This window comes from Martes martes (genome assembly GCF_963455335.1).
Source record: "Martes martes genome assembly, chromosome: 1".
Classification (NCBI taxonomy): Eukaryota; Metazoa; Chordata; class Mammalia; order Carnivora; family Mustelidae; genus Martes; species Martes martes.
Genome location: NC_137888.1, coordinates 64,778,215 through 64,794,415, shown reverse-complemented (window position 1 = coordinate 64,794,415; position 16,201 = coordinate 64,778,215). Strand labels below are relative to the sequence as shown.

General features: G+C 47.0%; 1 protein-coding gene across 1 annotated transcript in view; it reads right to left on the bottom strand.

The window, feature by feature from the left end:
• ARHGAP31 (Rho GTPase activating protein 31) overlaps positions 1-9,944 on the bottom strand; it is a 112,485-nt gene extending 102,541 nt beyond the window's left edge. The window contains exon 1 of the mRNA XM_080804921.1: positions 9,277-9,944. Coding sequence (XP_080661047.1) covers positions 9,277-9,376 — 100 coding nt within the window. The 5' untranslated portion in view covers positions 9,377-9,944. The remainder of the gene's footprint in view (positions 1-9,276) is intronic.
• Positions 9,945-16,201: the final 6,257 nt, after the last annotated feature.

Genomic DNA, 16,201 nt, shown 5'->3' with positions numbered 1-16,201 from the left:
GGCTCAGTGGGTTAAAGCCTCTGCCTTCGGCTCGGGTCATGATCCCAGGGTCCTGGGATCGAGCCCCATATCGGGCTCTCTGCTCGGCGGGGAGCCTGCTTCCCCCTCTCTCTCTGCCTGCCTCTCTGCCTACTTGTGATCTCTGTCTGTCAAATAAATAAATAAAATCTTAAAAAAAAAAAAAAAAGCCACATGCTAACCACCACATCACACTGCTTCTCAGAAGAGAAGTTAATTGATTTTACTAAACTGCACCCATGAAGACAGGAAAGCAAACAAACAGGACTTAGGAAGATTTTTTTGGTCATAAGGATTTAAAAAAAAAGGCTTTATGAAAAGTTGAAAGAATCAGGACTATCCCATTCCCATTATAATTTTTAAAGATTCCCACCCTCCCCCCAATTTAAGTAGTAAAAATACATGTTTACTGTTGAGCATTTGAGCAATATGTAAAATGTAATGAAGGAAATAAAAATCATGTGGTTTCATTCAGCTGCTGCTTTCTGTGGGCTAAGTCAATGTTTCTGAAAATGAAATCAGTAGATGAAAGAGATCAAGATCACCTGGAGCTCATCTTTAAAAATGTGGATTCCGAGACCCCAACTCAGACCTACAGAAGCAGAATCTCTGAGGGACCGACCTCAGAATGCAGCAGCACTTTACAGCTCGCAGCCCTAGAGAGGCTAGAACTCATTCAATGAAATCTCATGCTCTCCACAGACCCAGGTACTACGACCTAGGCAAGAGCCCCTACTGGAAATTCTTACTACATGTCCATTTCGTTTCGAGGAGTCTGAAAGGGAATTTAAGGAGTATTTCTAATATTCTTTATAATGTACTAAAGTATACTATATTTAACTAATGCTTTTTTACATTTTGAAATTTAATTTTAAATTCAATTTTAAAAGTAAAAGCTGCAATTTTAGTCATTCTTATGCCCAGTAGAGTTTGAGTACCACTGCCAGAGGCTTAAAAAGAGAGGGCCAGAATTCTTAGACCCAGATTTCAAAACTAATGTCCCCCATCCCCTACCCCCCTAAGGCCTAACCACCCCCCTCCTTCCACCTGCCTTTCCTTTCTGAAACCAAATTGTCATTAGGGGCAGTAGAAAAAGGGGAACTGAAGAAACCATGTCCCATTTGAAAGTCAGGCTTGGGGTGAGAAAAAAACATTTACTCCATGAGTATATTTTCCTGACCTTCAGGGTTCTGTGCCCGGGGTCCAAACAGCTTTAATGCACCTCAAAGGGCCCCCAAGTAGTGTTTGTGTCCTCAGTTCTTTTTCTTTTTAAAGATTTTACTTATTTGAGAGAGAAAGAGAGAGAGAGAACACTAGAGAGAGAGCAAGCAAGCCTGAATTAGGGGCAGAGGCAGAGAGAGAAGCAGGCTCCCCGCTGAGCAGGGACCCCCCCCCCCCCATGCAAGGCTCGATCCCAGGACCCTGGGATCATAACCTGAGCCAAAGGCAGACACCCAACCGACTGAGCCACCCAGGTGCCCTGTGTCCTCAGTTTTGAGCCCATTCAGAGCCCTGCATCTAGCTTTGCTTTTCCATAAAGCAAAATGGCTCCTCCCCATTAACATCAGGCCCATGTTCTAGCTATTGGCCAAACAAAAGATTTTCCAAATATGGACCCAAAAAAGCATGTGCACTTTGAAGGCCACAATAAGCTTAAATAGCTAAAACATATTTAAAAAAAAAAAGAAAGCCAACAATGGACGCCAAAAGCATGAGTCCTTAAGGAACAGAACAGCAAGACAAAAGCCAGAAAGAGGAACAAAAATATGCATTCTAGGGGAGGGGCAAGCAGGGAGGTGTAGATTTATATGGAAGAGCTGACATCATTGTTTCCCAATAATGCTCTGCATGCAGGAAACAGATGGGAAAGAAGTGGTGGAAGGGACTACTTATGGTAACAGCGCATGCTCCCTGTTTAGAAGCCTGCCATTTGGAACCTAAATGTTTCACTTTGAAAAACTGGGGTTGAGAGCTCCATTGCCAGAAGTTTTATTAAAAGTCTAGCTAAATCCTGCTGAACTTATCACCTTGGCAATGCATGGTAAAATGAGGCTCTGCATCTCAGAGCCTGATTTACTGCCAGCTGACCTGTTTGGGTCCAGGGGACACAAAGCTGTGGAATGGGAATTTAATATTGGACAGACAGGCTTTTGGTCCTGGTTCCTCTACCTCCTGGCTGGGTGACGTTAGGCAAGTTACTTAACCTGAGTTGGTCTTCATATAAAGAATGGGGCTGCCCACCGATGCCAAACTGATAGATTGAATCAAGACACATAATTAGGAGAGTCACTTAACATCATTAAAAATTTTTTCTCTTTTACCAGACTCCCTCGTTGTTCTGCCCTTAGGCAGGGCACCGACAACAGCTAAACCAGTCACCACTCTTGGTACGATCAGCTAGTCTGTCTTCTCCTGAGGGTAGTTTCACTCTCCTGCCACTGAAGACAGCCCCCACCTCAAGCCGGGTCACAAGAAGTCCCTCTCAACTCCTTTTCCCAGAATTTCAGCATCTCTCCCTCAGGGTGTAAGAAGGCATGACCAATACAAGTATCAGGCAAGACCATGTTGTTTCCTGTCTGTAGACACCAAGCATCCCGTCTCCCCCCATCTCTGCCACTCCTCATGGTCAGACGATATTTATCATGGAGTCCTTGGTACTCCATGATAAATTTCATTCTTGGTACTTCTTTGAGCTATCCTCCCTTCCCATGACCTCACCAGGCTGAGAGCAACTTGAGAGCATCTTTGTAAATCCGAGAGTGTCTTGCACATTAGTTAAATACTTTTTGGGTTGAAATGAAAAAAAAAAAAAAAAACCCACACAAGATGGTTTCTGAATAAAAACATGAAAAGATCCAGGGAAAGAAATATGCATAATTGCACAAATTAGCTCAGTTGCCTGTCACGAAAGCTATAGATTTATTTATAGTTTGCCAGAATCCTATTTTATACGTCAAATTGTTTTCTGGTGTCTTTAACAGTAAGAGCTGGGATATGTTGCTTTGGGAGAGGAGGTGACATTCATCCCTCTCTCTCTGGGGGAGGTGGGGAGGGGGCCCCTAAAGGCATTCTGGGGCAGCATTAGGCTATGGGCGTGGTACTAGGGCCTGGTATGCATCAGCCAAGCTTGAACTAGAACAAAGAGTGCCTGAGACTCCATCCCAGAAACTCAGTTGGTTCTGGGGCCCCGCCAAGAATGTGGTTCATACCAAGGAGTGACTGGTGAGGCACTAGGAAAAGTCAGTGTTTCTGGGGCGTCCTGTGCAAAGTCTGGGTCAGTTTCTATCTTGGAGTAGCTAGGAGCCCCCAAGGGGAACCTTAAACAATCTTGGATTCCTGACGCTGCAGCAGCCCATCAGCGGCAGAAGCCCTGAGCTTCCTAGAAGGGCTCGAACACTGACTTCCTGAGAAGGAAATAGGGTCAATCAACCAAGTGCTGTGTGCTGGCCATGGGGCTCACCCCGACAGGCACTTTGCACGACCAAATCTGCCTGAGCTGCTGCCTGCCACCCACCTTCAGCAGAGCTCACCACCGACATGCCAGTTAGAAAATAGGATAGTAAGGGAAATGAAGATCAAATTGGGTGTCTGGGACTCTAATGCAATGGGCATTCCAAGAAGAAAGAGGATTGTGGCTGCCGTGGGCAGGGAGGGGCCTGGGAGGAAAAGGTGGGGTCTGGTTGGTCTTGAAAGCTGGCAGGTTTAGAATAGACTTGTGTGAAAAGTGCCTTGCACAGGGGAAAGTGCCATGCAAATGTCCTTTGTTATTATTATTAATGATCTAATGGCTGGGGGAAGAACAAAGCAAAGAGAGAAAAAGCTATTTTTTTTGCAGGATTATGGGTTTGTGTTTTGTTTTGTTTTTACAAAACTAATGTAAATGCCAAATTGTAAACTGTGCTACTCTGGGAGATTGTGTTTGTGCTTAGGACTGTGGCCTTGGGAGTCAGGTAGATCTGGATTTAAATCCTGCTGTTCCCATCTCTAAAATCTTTGTAACGTATTTAACCTCTTTCATCAAGTTTCCTCTTCTATAAAATGGGGATAAAAAATGCCTGATTCTTACAGATGTCAAAAATATTACTTTGTATGGATAAAGGGACTGGCACATAGTAAGCAATCAATGCAGACATTAACTCTAACTACTAATAAAAATAACAAGCAAGTCTGACCTGGGGCTCAGCCTTCATTTCTGGGTCCCTTCTCTCTTTCCAAGACACCTACTTTTCCTCCTTCTTCCTTTAGCTACCAGCAGCATCATGCTCTCATCTGTCTCCATTAGAAGTTTCTCTTAGGAAAAAATCCAATACCGGTATCTCCTCTTCTCTGAATCGCACGCTCTTTATTCTAAACCTTACCTAAAACTGCATCCTGGAGGGGAGGGTTAGAGGGACAGGCTCCAGACTCCTGAAGCTTTAGCAGGATGTGGCCCCACGGCAATAAGGACTTGAGGCCAGCCCTGCCAGGGAGGAGCATTAAGACCACTTAAACTCAAGTGCTGCATTTGTACGAGGGCATAGAGATAGCTCAGAAAATTGGGTGGGACATGCACACATAAGCAAAAAGAAAAGTCAGCTGAAGGGTGGGAATAAGTGGGAAAAAGCTACATTGGCTTACATTCAAGATAAGATATGAGTGAAAAACAAAACAATAAGAAAACAAGTAGCTCCACGTCCCTGGGCCTCCAGACTTGTATGAAGGCACCACAGAGGGGACAGTGGAATTCTGAAACCCAGAGCCCAGTGGGGGCGGACAGCTCACCCTGATCAGTATGTTCTGGAGGAAATGAGCACCAGGTCACCCCAATTAGAAGGGTCTGTCACTACTTTGTTCCAAAAATATTTAGCTACAATATCTAATGGAAAAAGAATGGGGAGGGGGCCACAGTTCTTATCTTCGGACTAAGTCCTGGGTCTTTCAGCCCACCTGCTTCTCCCACCCACAGCCAGCCACGCTGCCACAAAATCCCAGGAAACTCTCCAGTGAGGTGATACCCAGGAACAAACAGTCTCCAGCAAGGGTTTCAGGATGGCCTAGGTCAATCAGCTTCTGGAATTCAGAATGCGTTCTCCCCTCCTCCCCACTCCCACAGAAAAGTTTTCCAGTTAGCCTACAGATGCCTGAGGGAGTGGAGGTGGGGTGGGGGTGGGGTAAAAAGGATGCAGCAAAATCTACAGCTCCAATGGCACGGGGAGCTTATCCCCCACTCACAGCATTGGCTATGGAAAAAGGTGCTCCTGCTTTCATGTTTCCCTCTGCCCCAGCACAAGGCCAGGCCTCCAGGTCCCTCCTACCCCATAGCAGATGGTTCACTTGGCTCCAGGGAATGGCAGGTGACAGAGAGTGGGCTTCCTCAGCAGGGCCAACGCCTGAGCCTCCTGAGGCTGGAAGGCATCTGAGTGGCCGCCTGTGGGGGTGGGTAAGGGAAGGGGAAGGGTGAGGCCGTGCCTGTGGTCGAGGGGCTGTTGGCATAGGTCTGGAGAGTGGCAGGAGCGAGGGCCGTGGGTAAATGGAAGTACCTGTTTCTATTCTTTATGAGGGTTGTTTGCCATGTCCAGACGATGCAGAGTAAGTGACCGTCAGACTCTGTGTTTTCAGTTTGCTTCCGGCTTAAGGCCTTAATTCTTCTGCTTGGGTTCTTCCTGTTCAATTCTGGGACCCAGATATGGGGATGTCCCTCGAAACTCAAGCCTGTGAGGTTGTTGTTCTGTCCCCACAAGCTCAACCTCCAGGACCTGATTTCTCTTTCAGTTCCCTTTGGTTACAGGAGTGGCTGGGCATCTTTCTCAGAGCTTTCTGAGGGCCCTTTCGACTCTCAGCATTTCCAGGCCTTGTGGGAATAGCCCGGGTGCTGGGCTGAGGATGGAGAAGGTAAGGAATGCTGGTGGACGGGCTCCGGCCTCACAGGGCCTCACCAGCAGCCTTCCAACCCCAGGTGACAAAGTGATGGGGTTTTCATTACATTGCTGCAAGCAATGGCCTTCGCGTTCACTGGTCAAAAAGAAGATCCCCCCAAACTGTACTATTTTCAGCATACCAGTGAGGGAGGGATGCTCTTCTGCCTCTACTCTCACCAGGAAGATAATGCTATCTGGTTCCCAGGGGAGAGCTGAGGGTTGGCGTGGCAGTCATTGTGCTGGCCAAGTTGGCCACCAGCAACTTTGTGCCATGCTTGAGTGTTCTCGCCAGGCAGCAGGAAAGTGGTCAAAGAAGCAGAGGGAAACTGACCCTTCACATCAGGCCTGTGTACAGCTGGCATGATCAACAGCAGGGTCTGAATCTGTGTGAATGCCCAGAGAAAACGTATACACGATGTGTGTGTGTGTGTATGTGTGTGCGCGCGTGTGTGTTTCTATAAGAAAGGGCTTCTGGTTTTCATCAGCTTCCTAAAGATTAAGGCTGAAGCTTGGCCCTGGGCAGCTTCTGCTCTGTGCTGGACACCTATTCATCACCCACACAACCTCCGCTAGCAGATTTATCCGGCTGAAGGTAGCAGGGCTGGCCAGAGCAAATGACTGAAGTGGACGGCATTCATCTTTTACGCTCGGCCTCACGGTGTAGCTTCCACGTTTGCAGATGGTCTGAGTACAGCGAATTGTCACCAGCTTTGTCTTCTACCCCAGCTTCCCTCTGTGGCCCAGCATAAGTACCCTCTTGGCTTCCCTACATCTCTGTCCTTCTCTTCTGCCCTTGTGCTTCCAAACCTGGATCCATTTCTCTTTGTCTCTATGCAGGATCATTCCATTACCCTTGACTCCACACTTCAATAATCATGTCTGTCTTGTGAGGCCCTCCCCAGCCTTCTGGTTTCTTTACCATGCGACTTGTCACCCTCAGGATTCTGGGTTGAACTTCCAGGGTGGTGGGCAGAGGGGCAGTGCCCAGGTCAGCTTTTCCTCCCTGGAAGCAGAGTCCAGGCCTTGTCTACAAACCAATACATGCTTCAGAAAGTCCATGAGGAAAACACACTGTCTGAGAAAAAAACATTAGCATTTCACTTACTGATGCTATACTGCAGGAAAAATAAGAGACAACCACATAATGAGTTTTAAATGTGGCAAAAAAGAAATCCTAATCGCTCTCATTTATATAAGCTGTTTATTATGCACACCTAATTCTCATGCGGCACAAGAATGGTGTCTAGATCATTAAGTGGGTCAGTTTCCTTTTGTTTCAAAGCTAAACTGTATTCAGGTACGTCAGACTTGAAAGTTTGCTGATCCTGTGACAGGGCTGTCTGCTTTCAATTTAGGAAAAAAAAAAAAAAATCATTAGAGGAGAATGTTGGCCTAGATGAGAAAGCTAGGGAAGGGAGAGGAGCCTGGTAGGCCAGGTCCCTCGGCAACCTCCATAATTTACTGTATGACCTTAGGCAGGTCAGTTTACCTGTCTGGGCTTCCTTGCCTTCCCCACCCCCCAATTCACCAAGTCTGGGAACACTGGGTACTGGTTTTCAATTATTTTTCTTTAAGCAGTAGCCCCCTTCCTTTTTTTTTCCTTCCCCAAATGAAACCTGTGTGGAAGCCCAAAATATAAAGCAGGTGAAACAAGAGATGCCAAAGGCTGCCTTTGAGGTGTCTTCACAGAATGCTGGGATTCCTGGCTCCTCTTATGATTTATGACATTGTAAGAATGGGGCGGGACCAGCAAGCACCCCCATGCAACTCTCATGCTTGAAGGGGGGCCCAGAATAACACCCACATGGTGGGCCGGGGCATCACAGGAGCATTAGTAGTGAACCTGGACTTAAACTTGAAGTTCCTCAAGAAAACAGGTGGAGGGAAACATTTCCTTCTGAACTTCTGAGGGTAGTGGTTAAGATGCACCCTTGGAGTTCTATCACATTCAAAAAAGTTTAGTCCAATTTTATTTCAAATTGCCCTCTCCCAGATTATCAGAGAAGATGAAATGAGTTGACTGTTATATCTTGGTTTCAAAAGAGGCAGTTCTGAAACCTGTGGTCCCCCAAGCTCTGAGATACTAAGCCATTTGTCCTAATGGAACAGCACACACTGAAGTCTAGAATGCCACAGGAATATCACACCACTGCAAATTACTAGGTGGTACTGAGTCTTAAAAAACAAAAACAAAAACAAACAAAAAAAACCGGAACTGAAACAAAATCATTGCCCTGTTTTTGAGATGCACATTTGATATGAACTAATCAAATCGCTTTTGAGATGATTTTCCTGGAGGCAGAATCATTCTGCACAGTTAAACAGCCCTCCAGTTTCCTCCTTTGTTATAGCTCTCTATGTGTAAATACAAGGCCTATATAGTGAACTGTTTTCTCTCTCACTTAAGTTTCTGAAGACAAGGCCTTTTTGTCACGGTATGCACAAGACCAGTCAACCTTACAAAAGGAGTCATTTTCTGCTCAATTTCCCCAACTTTCCTATGATTAAAAACTTCTAACTCCAAATGCTGTTATTGTACTCTAGATTGTTTTCTTTCCCTCTGCCCCAACAAATGTTTAAATTGTCTCTACTCTGCAGGATTCCCCCCCCCACCTTTTTTTTTTTTTTTTTTTTTAAATCCAGTCTGACCTTGAAAACAGAAACGCTGGCTCTCCTTTTCTTTCATATGCCCTAAACTATTTTAAAATCCGGGCCCTCTGACCTTTTTACAACACTCTTCTTGTCTGACACACCAAACGCTAATCTGAAAGCCAAGAGGAGGTAAAGGGTCTGGGGGGTTGGGAAGGGGAGGGAGGGAGGTACTATATAACTGGCATCCGTTCAGAAATTCAGAAAATGTTTGTGCAACCACTCCCCCAGCCAGGATCCACCGCACCCCCTGCCTTCCAGCACATTAATAAAAAAAGATGCGAGCAGATGAAATTGGAGAGCCCGGGAAGGACACCCAAGGCGGTCGTAATTATGTACCCGGAGAAGCCCAGTGATCACCATCCCACAAGTCCAGCCCATCCCTCCCCTCCGACATCCACACTTCGCGATCAGGACCCTTGGAACTCCCACCCCCCAGCCCGCAGAGGTAGCGGGTTAAACTTGAAGCAGCACCGCCCATTAACGGCTGGTGTGCGACCAGCGGAAGGACCGCCACAACCTCTGCACGTCGGGGCGGCAGCGCCGTGCACCTTAGGAATCATACGTGTTCTTTCAAAAGAAAAAAAAAGTACACTGCGCCCACAGGCCTGGACTACATTAACTTGTGAACCGAATCTAACACACCCCAGCAGAGTCCATCTCGCCCTCAAACAAAAAGAAAAGGTGGGGGTGGGGGGCGAAGGCACTTTACCATCCTGTCCGGAGCTTTCCAGATACTCGGTCAGGTCACAGCCGAAGGCACTGGCGGCTCCCTTTCGTTTCAGCTTCTGCTTGGCACCCTTGTTCTTCATGAGTTAGTCCCAAAGAGGTTGCCCCTCCGTCTCCCCCTCCCCTGTGCGTGGCACCGCGCCTAGGCCGGTCTCCGGGGTCAGATCACTGGCTGCGGCGCGGCTCTGAGGGGCCGCATGGGCGCGCGGACGAAGAGCGGCCCGGGGCAGCGCGCATGGAGCCCGCGGGGCGCTGAGCCCGGCGCGGCCGCGGAGCCTGGAGTCCACGGCGCGCTCCTCCAGGGCCGCGGGGCGGGAGGCCGGGCGGAGCTGGCGGCCGCGGGCCGGCCGGCGGGAGTGTCACTTCCTCACTCGGAGTCCCGGGGACTTTCACGGCTCCTGCGGTGTCTTCGGGTGTTTTCCTCCGCCTCGGAGGGAGGGCGAGCTCTCCTCTCCGCCTCTGCAGATGCCCAGGAGAGGACGAGCGCGTGGCGAGCGGGCAGCAGCCGGGGGGCGAGCAGACAGCCCGGGGGCTGCGTGGCTCCTCTGCCCTGCGCCCGCTGTCTTGCCTTCAGACGGCTTCGGGAACGCGAAAAACAAGCATCCTGTCTCTCTCGCCCGCCCTCACGCCTTCCTTTTTCTCCTGTCTTACAAATCCTAGGATCATCCAGCTCAGGAAATGCTGGAAGGAAGTTAGCTAGGGAGGGGGGCGGAGGGTGGAAATTTTTGGCAGCTCCGCGCTGCGTGTGTATGGGGCCGGAGGAAGTAGGTGGGTGGGTTGAGGAGTGCGGGGTGGGGGGGGGAGGACGCGCTCCGCCGAGAGCTGGTCGGCGGCTCTGGAGATAACTGGGCAGCTCGGGAGGAAACCGCCGCGCTCCCAGGAGGACCCGCAGCCCCAGCCGCCCGCTTCCTGCCCCACCGCGGCTCTTGGAGGAGGGCGGGAGGAGGCGCGCTGGCCTTCGGGACGCAGGGTGCTAGGTGGAACTGTAAAAAAGTCCTGCCTTGTTTTGATCCTCGTTGTCACCATCTCTTTGACACTTTCTATTTTGGTGCCTGCGTTCTCCTACACAAACACTCGAAGTAGTGACAGGGACAAAGACAGGGAGTCCAGCGGAGAAACCCGATGGCGAGCGGTTTTCCGCCAGCCACTCCCATCCTCCTCTCCCGCGCCCAGGTACCCCCAACCCCGTTAGCTCCCCTCCTACGCTGAGGGAAGACTGGAGGCTGCCGCCTTGTAACCGCTGCCCAAGAAATCAGATCTCTGGTTACAGATTTACACACACACACACACCACCGCACACACGCAGTATTGCAAGTTTGCCAAGTGGAAGTGATTTGCGGGGTATCCAGGATTTAAGGTGACTGATATTCGAGCATAATGGGGAGAAAGGAGTCTCCCAGGCCGTTTGATAATTTGTTTCGAGTTTTCAGGAGGACGTGATTTTTTTCTTCTCCAGTTAGATCTGAAATTCCTTGACTTCTGTATACTCAGCACACAGTAAGCACTCAAATTCTTGTGATTTAACCATTTGAAGATTAAACTTCCTGTATAAATTCAAATCCATATATAGACATTCAAACAGTTTAGATTGCTGATGGAAACTTTATAGTACTTTAGTTACTGAATCCCTTTACAGTCCCTTAATTCCCTATGTATCACAGTGACAGTGAACTTTGACCCTTAACCTTTTGTCTTTGCCAGAGGTCACAAGTGACAGCCTGCCTTCCGAATCTGGCCCACAGATGTGTTTGGTCTGGCATACACAACGCTTTAAAATTTTTTAAAATTACATGCCAACTTTAAAGGGTTAAGAGATTTCACTTAAGAGATCTGAGTTTCTAGCTCCTCTTGCAAAAATGGGAGGCCTGGTAACAGGGAAAGTGCAATCCCACATGGCAAGGATTGCTGATGCCCCACTGTGACAGCTCCCTTTCAGGTTTGCAGCACCCCCCACCTGTCTTCCCCCTCTTTGCACCTGCCTGACTTCTGGAGCCACTGGAGTTCCAAACCCAAGCTCTGTGTATGGGGTCTCCTTCCTTCCATTTTCCATCCGTCTCTCAGTGACACTAGCATAGCCACCGTCATCTTGGCTAGACATCTTCAAGTAACCACTGACTCATTTCTTTCCTGCCAACCCCACCTCCAGGCTAGTCCTGCCTGGACCGATGATGAGTCCTTCAAAATGCCTCCCCTCTGGGTTTCTTTTTTTCCATGCCCCTTCAGTAAGGATTGTTCACTCCTCAGTTATTAGAAAAACTCATAGTGGGATTTGCTGGGTCCAGGCTCTGCCCACTTCTTCCATCGTATGTACTAAAGGCTTGACAAACCTTCCTGAAGTATTGTTGTCATATGCCTGCTTTGTTCAAAAGCGGTCAATGACTCCCTGCTTTCTAGTGCCAGGACAGCAATTTCTAAGCATTAGAGAATCTCTGGTAGGGTATTCAGTGTGATGGCTTGTTCCTCCCTTTATAGAGAAGCATTTCCATATGAGATGATAATTATTACTATTAACATTTGTTTAGGAGTTTACTTTAGTGAGGACTTTCATAATCATTCATTTCATCTATCCTACAGTGGACTTCATCACTTTGACAGCAAAGGAGAGAGGCTGAAGGGGGTCCTTTTTCCTGGGTCCAGGCCCCCAGAAGACAAAATATGGATAAATTGTCAAGTTTGAATTACCTTTTTCAATCCTTGAAAACAGTCTTTAAACATTTCATTTTGAAGTAATTTCAGCTTATAAAAGATCTGCAAATAATAGTCAAAGGATTCCCATTTACCCTTCACTCCGCTTTCCCAAATATTAATATCTGCTATAATCAGAGCAAAATTATCAAAATCAGGAAATTTATATTGATACCATAATATTAACTAACCAACAGCCCTTATTCAATTATCAATGAATTTTTAATTACATGTAATTTTTGTTAAATGTAATCTTTCTCATGATAAAGTCCACCAGTAGTTTACAAATAATTCTCATACACTTCATAGTATAACATTAGCTATGTATCAGATCCCCTTAATCACCAACAAACACAGAAGTGTAGGTTGTTGCAAAACAGAGTTGCCTAGGTGAACCAGGAAAGCTGGTGACCTTGACACAGTCCTAAAATTCTTCTGTGCTTTCCTGAGGATTCCCCAGGGGAACACCACAATCCTAGATGTTTCATCCTGTAATAGCCTGAGACCTTTTCGTCCCTGATTCGTGACAAGTCATGTTAAGTTGGGTTCAAGTTGCTTAGTGTTCAGGGTTGAGGTAGTACTGAGCACTGGGCAAGGTGTCCGTTACGCCTGGGCTGATTAAACAAACATTTGATATACATTCATGGGGGTTCTTTGTCTTTATTTGATAATTCCCAATAATATACGCTTATGGTCAGAAGAACTCACAATTTAGCAAGCCAGATAATGAAGCCACATGGTAACAGCAAGACTCAGGAAGCTAGAAAACTGTCCCCCTCCCCATTTGTCCCTGCCCCCTTTCTTTGCTGAGTATGCCTTGTGATAGATGCCAAACTTGAAGCTAGCCCTTGTTCTGGACACTCTATTTTTCTTTCTCTTTCCTTCCTCTGCTTATCTCTTCCTCTTCTCATTTTTCTTTCTCCTTGCTTACCTGAAGATGTGTAGCTTTTTCTGGGTCTGCTGAAGAAAATCAGATTTGGGTTCCAAAGGGCTTATCTATTGGGCTGGAGATTTCCTAGAAAGTAGGATTATATGGAGGTTGCGTAGGAATGTTAATAGGAGAACGAATTAAGCTGTTTGGTGGTAATATAAATGATCCCTTCAGTAGATTATCATGAGACAAAAAGCCCTTCACTCACATGGAGCTCCCACCATAGAGTTTTGTTATTGCCTGTGATTTATCTTATCTGCAACTAAGACTGGTGCCTATCAAAGTGTGCCATCTGCATCCTTCACTCACCAATGTTGGTAGTAATTTTCTGGGCTGTAAATAAATTAGATACAGAATACAGAGGGTGGGTATTGGGAGATTTTAGTGTCACATGTGAGGTAGCCTTTTGTTTTACTTGGCCATAAACTAGAATCAGCAATCAGCAATTTTATTTATTTTTTTCATGATTTATTTATTTCAGAGAGAGAGAGAACAGGCGTGCAGAAGTTGGGGGGAGGGGCACAGGGAGAAGGAGAGAAATCCTCAAGCAGACTTCTGGCTGAGCCCAATGAAGACCAGGGGCTCAATCCCAGGACCCTGAGATGAAGACCTGAGCCGACAACAAGAGTTAATATTATGGAATCAATATAAATTTCCTAATTTTCTCTTCTCCTTTTCTATTCCCTGTTCTCAGCTTAAAAATGCTGGTCTTTTCTCTGGTGGCTGGGTGTTAAGAGCTGAATTGTGCATCCCCTGCCAGATTCATATATTACAGCCCTAACCTCCAGTGCTTCAGAATCTGACTTTTATTTGGAGATACGGCCTTTAAAAAGATGATTAAGTTAAAACGAGGCTTTTAGAGTAGGTTCTAATCCACTCCAACCAGTGTCCTTGGGAGAAGGGGAGATGAAGTTGCAGAGACATCGGGGATATGGAACTCTGAGAAAAGACCATGTAAGGACATCATCAGAGGGTGGCCATCTATAAGGCAAGGAGAGAAGCCTCAGGAGAAACGGAACCTGTGACAATTCCATCCTGGACTTCTAGCCTCCAAAACTGTGAGAAAATAAACGTCTGTTGTTTCAGCCTCCCGGGCTGTGGTAGTCAGTTATGGCATCCCTAGCAGACTAATAGATGGAGTGAGGCTCTTCTCTGAGACAGGCCTTGTGCCCACCCTGGGCCCGGATGCCAGTGCCCTGAGGGTCTCAAGCTAATAGAGGATGAGGACGGCCAGAGCAAAAGGACTTCTAGAAAGTTACATATCCCAAGTTCTATTACTGCATTTCTCTGTGCCATGAGTTCCCAGATCTAGGTTATGCTGCCACTTGTGGCCTGTAAGTGGTCAAATGAGGAAGAGTAAGCACCCCTAGTAGGGTTGGAGGAGGTCCACAATACCAGTCTCAAATCAAACAGAGCAGAGGGGAAGAGAGGCCCACATGATGGCAGAGAAGGAACAGGAGCCGGAATCAGTCTCTGTCCTAGAAGCAGGGGCAGCGGCTAGCAGTACGTCCTGAATCACGCCCGCTGAGCTCCGGTTGCTCCACCGCCTCTTGCTTCTAAGTGGGCTCCCAAGGGCAAGCCGTTGCAGTGAGAAGAGCAGAGGAGGGGGTCCTTACATAGTCCTACTCCTAGCTCAGAAGTTGAAGGGCAGACTTAGTTATGACTTACGATATTCTCTCGCTCTCTCTGAAGCATTGTCTATATTTTAGTTCCCTTTCAGTTCCTAGAATTTAACAACTGCATTACTCAGGCAGAGAAAAAAGCATGGGGAAACCCTGCTTTACGGCCATAGTTCCCCAGCTGAGAATGCGGTTCAGTGGCTTCCCATCAACAAGGCATTTCGGGATAGAAAGGGCAAAAAGTGAGGGAATAGTGAAAAAGAAAAAGACTCAGTTATAAAAAAAATAATAAGGTCTTACTTATTATAATACAATTGCATTGATCGGTGGGCGGGGGAATGGGGTAACTGGGTGATGGGCATTAAGGAGGGCACCTGATGGGATGAGCACTGGGTGTTAAATGCAACTGACGAATCATTGCACACTACATCTGAAACTAATGATGTACTCTTCAGTTGGCTAATTGAATTTTTTTTAAAGATTTTATTTATTTACTTGAGAAACAGAGATCACAAGCAGGCAGAGCAGCAGGCAGAGAGAGAGGGGAAAGCAGGCTCCCTGCTGAGCAGAGAGCCCAATGAGGGGCTCGATCCCAGGATCCTGAGATCATGACCTGAGCCGAAAGCAGAGGCCTAACCCATGGAGCCACCCAGGTGCCCCTGGCTAATTGAATTTAAATAAAAACAATTGCATTGATTAGTACCCCTCCCTACTAATTAAGAACCTCAACTTTTATTTAAAAGAGTAAATATAGGAGAGGGTAGAGTCTAAGATGACCCCAGTTTGTAGAAACAGAGGCTGGTGGTTCATTAGGTTGAACATCTGACTCTTGGTTTCCAAGTTGTGATGGCAGAATTGTGAGATCAAGCCCAACATCCGGCTCTGCACTCAGTGAGGAGTCTGTTTGGAATCCTCTCTCTCCCTCTGCCCCTCCCCCTGCTTGTGCATGTGTTCTCTCTCTCTAAAAAATCCTTAAAGAAATACAGGCCGGTGAGTGTAAAAATTATTTTTTGCAGGAAAATAAAACTTCTTTATATGTTAAGGGCCCTATTGTAACCAAACTAAGGTTATTTCACTATGTGGAGAGCTGCAGATAGAAACTATGTCAAGACGCCTGGGTGGCTCTGTTGGTTAAGCATCTGACTCTGGATTTCAGCTCAGGTCATGGTCTCAGGGTCACAGATCGCCCTAGTCGGCTCCACACTGGGGGTGGAGGCTGCTTAAGATTCTTTCTCTCCCGCTCTGCCCTTTCCCCCACCCTGCTTGCATACATGCATGCTCTCGCACTCTCTCTCTCTCTCAAAAGAAAGAAAGATGGAAAGAAAGGAAGGAAGGAAGGAAAGGAAACTACAGCAGATGAGTTGTTGCACAAAGGAAACTTTATTTGCAGGAAATAGGGAGATCATGGGGAATAACTTCGAAAGCCATGACTCCCCAGCAAGGGTGAATGGGTCCTTTTATTTAGGGTTAGTATGACTGTTCAGATAGGAAGGAGAGCCTTGTCATCATATGTAGAGGCGGGCATATGCTGGCACATGAACCCAAAGGAATCATGCCTCTACATAAATTGTATGTTATGGAAACAAGGCTTGTGCTCCTGCCCGAGTGGAGATTTTGCTATTAGGATGATGTAAAGGTAACTTTCAGTCATTGGGTCCAACTGGGCAAGTGTG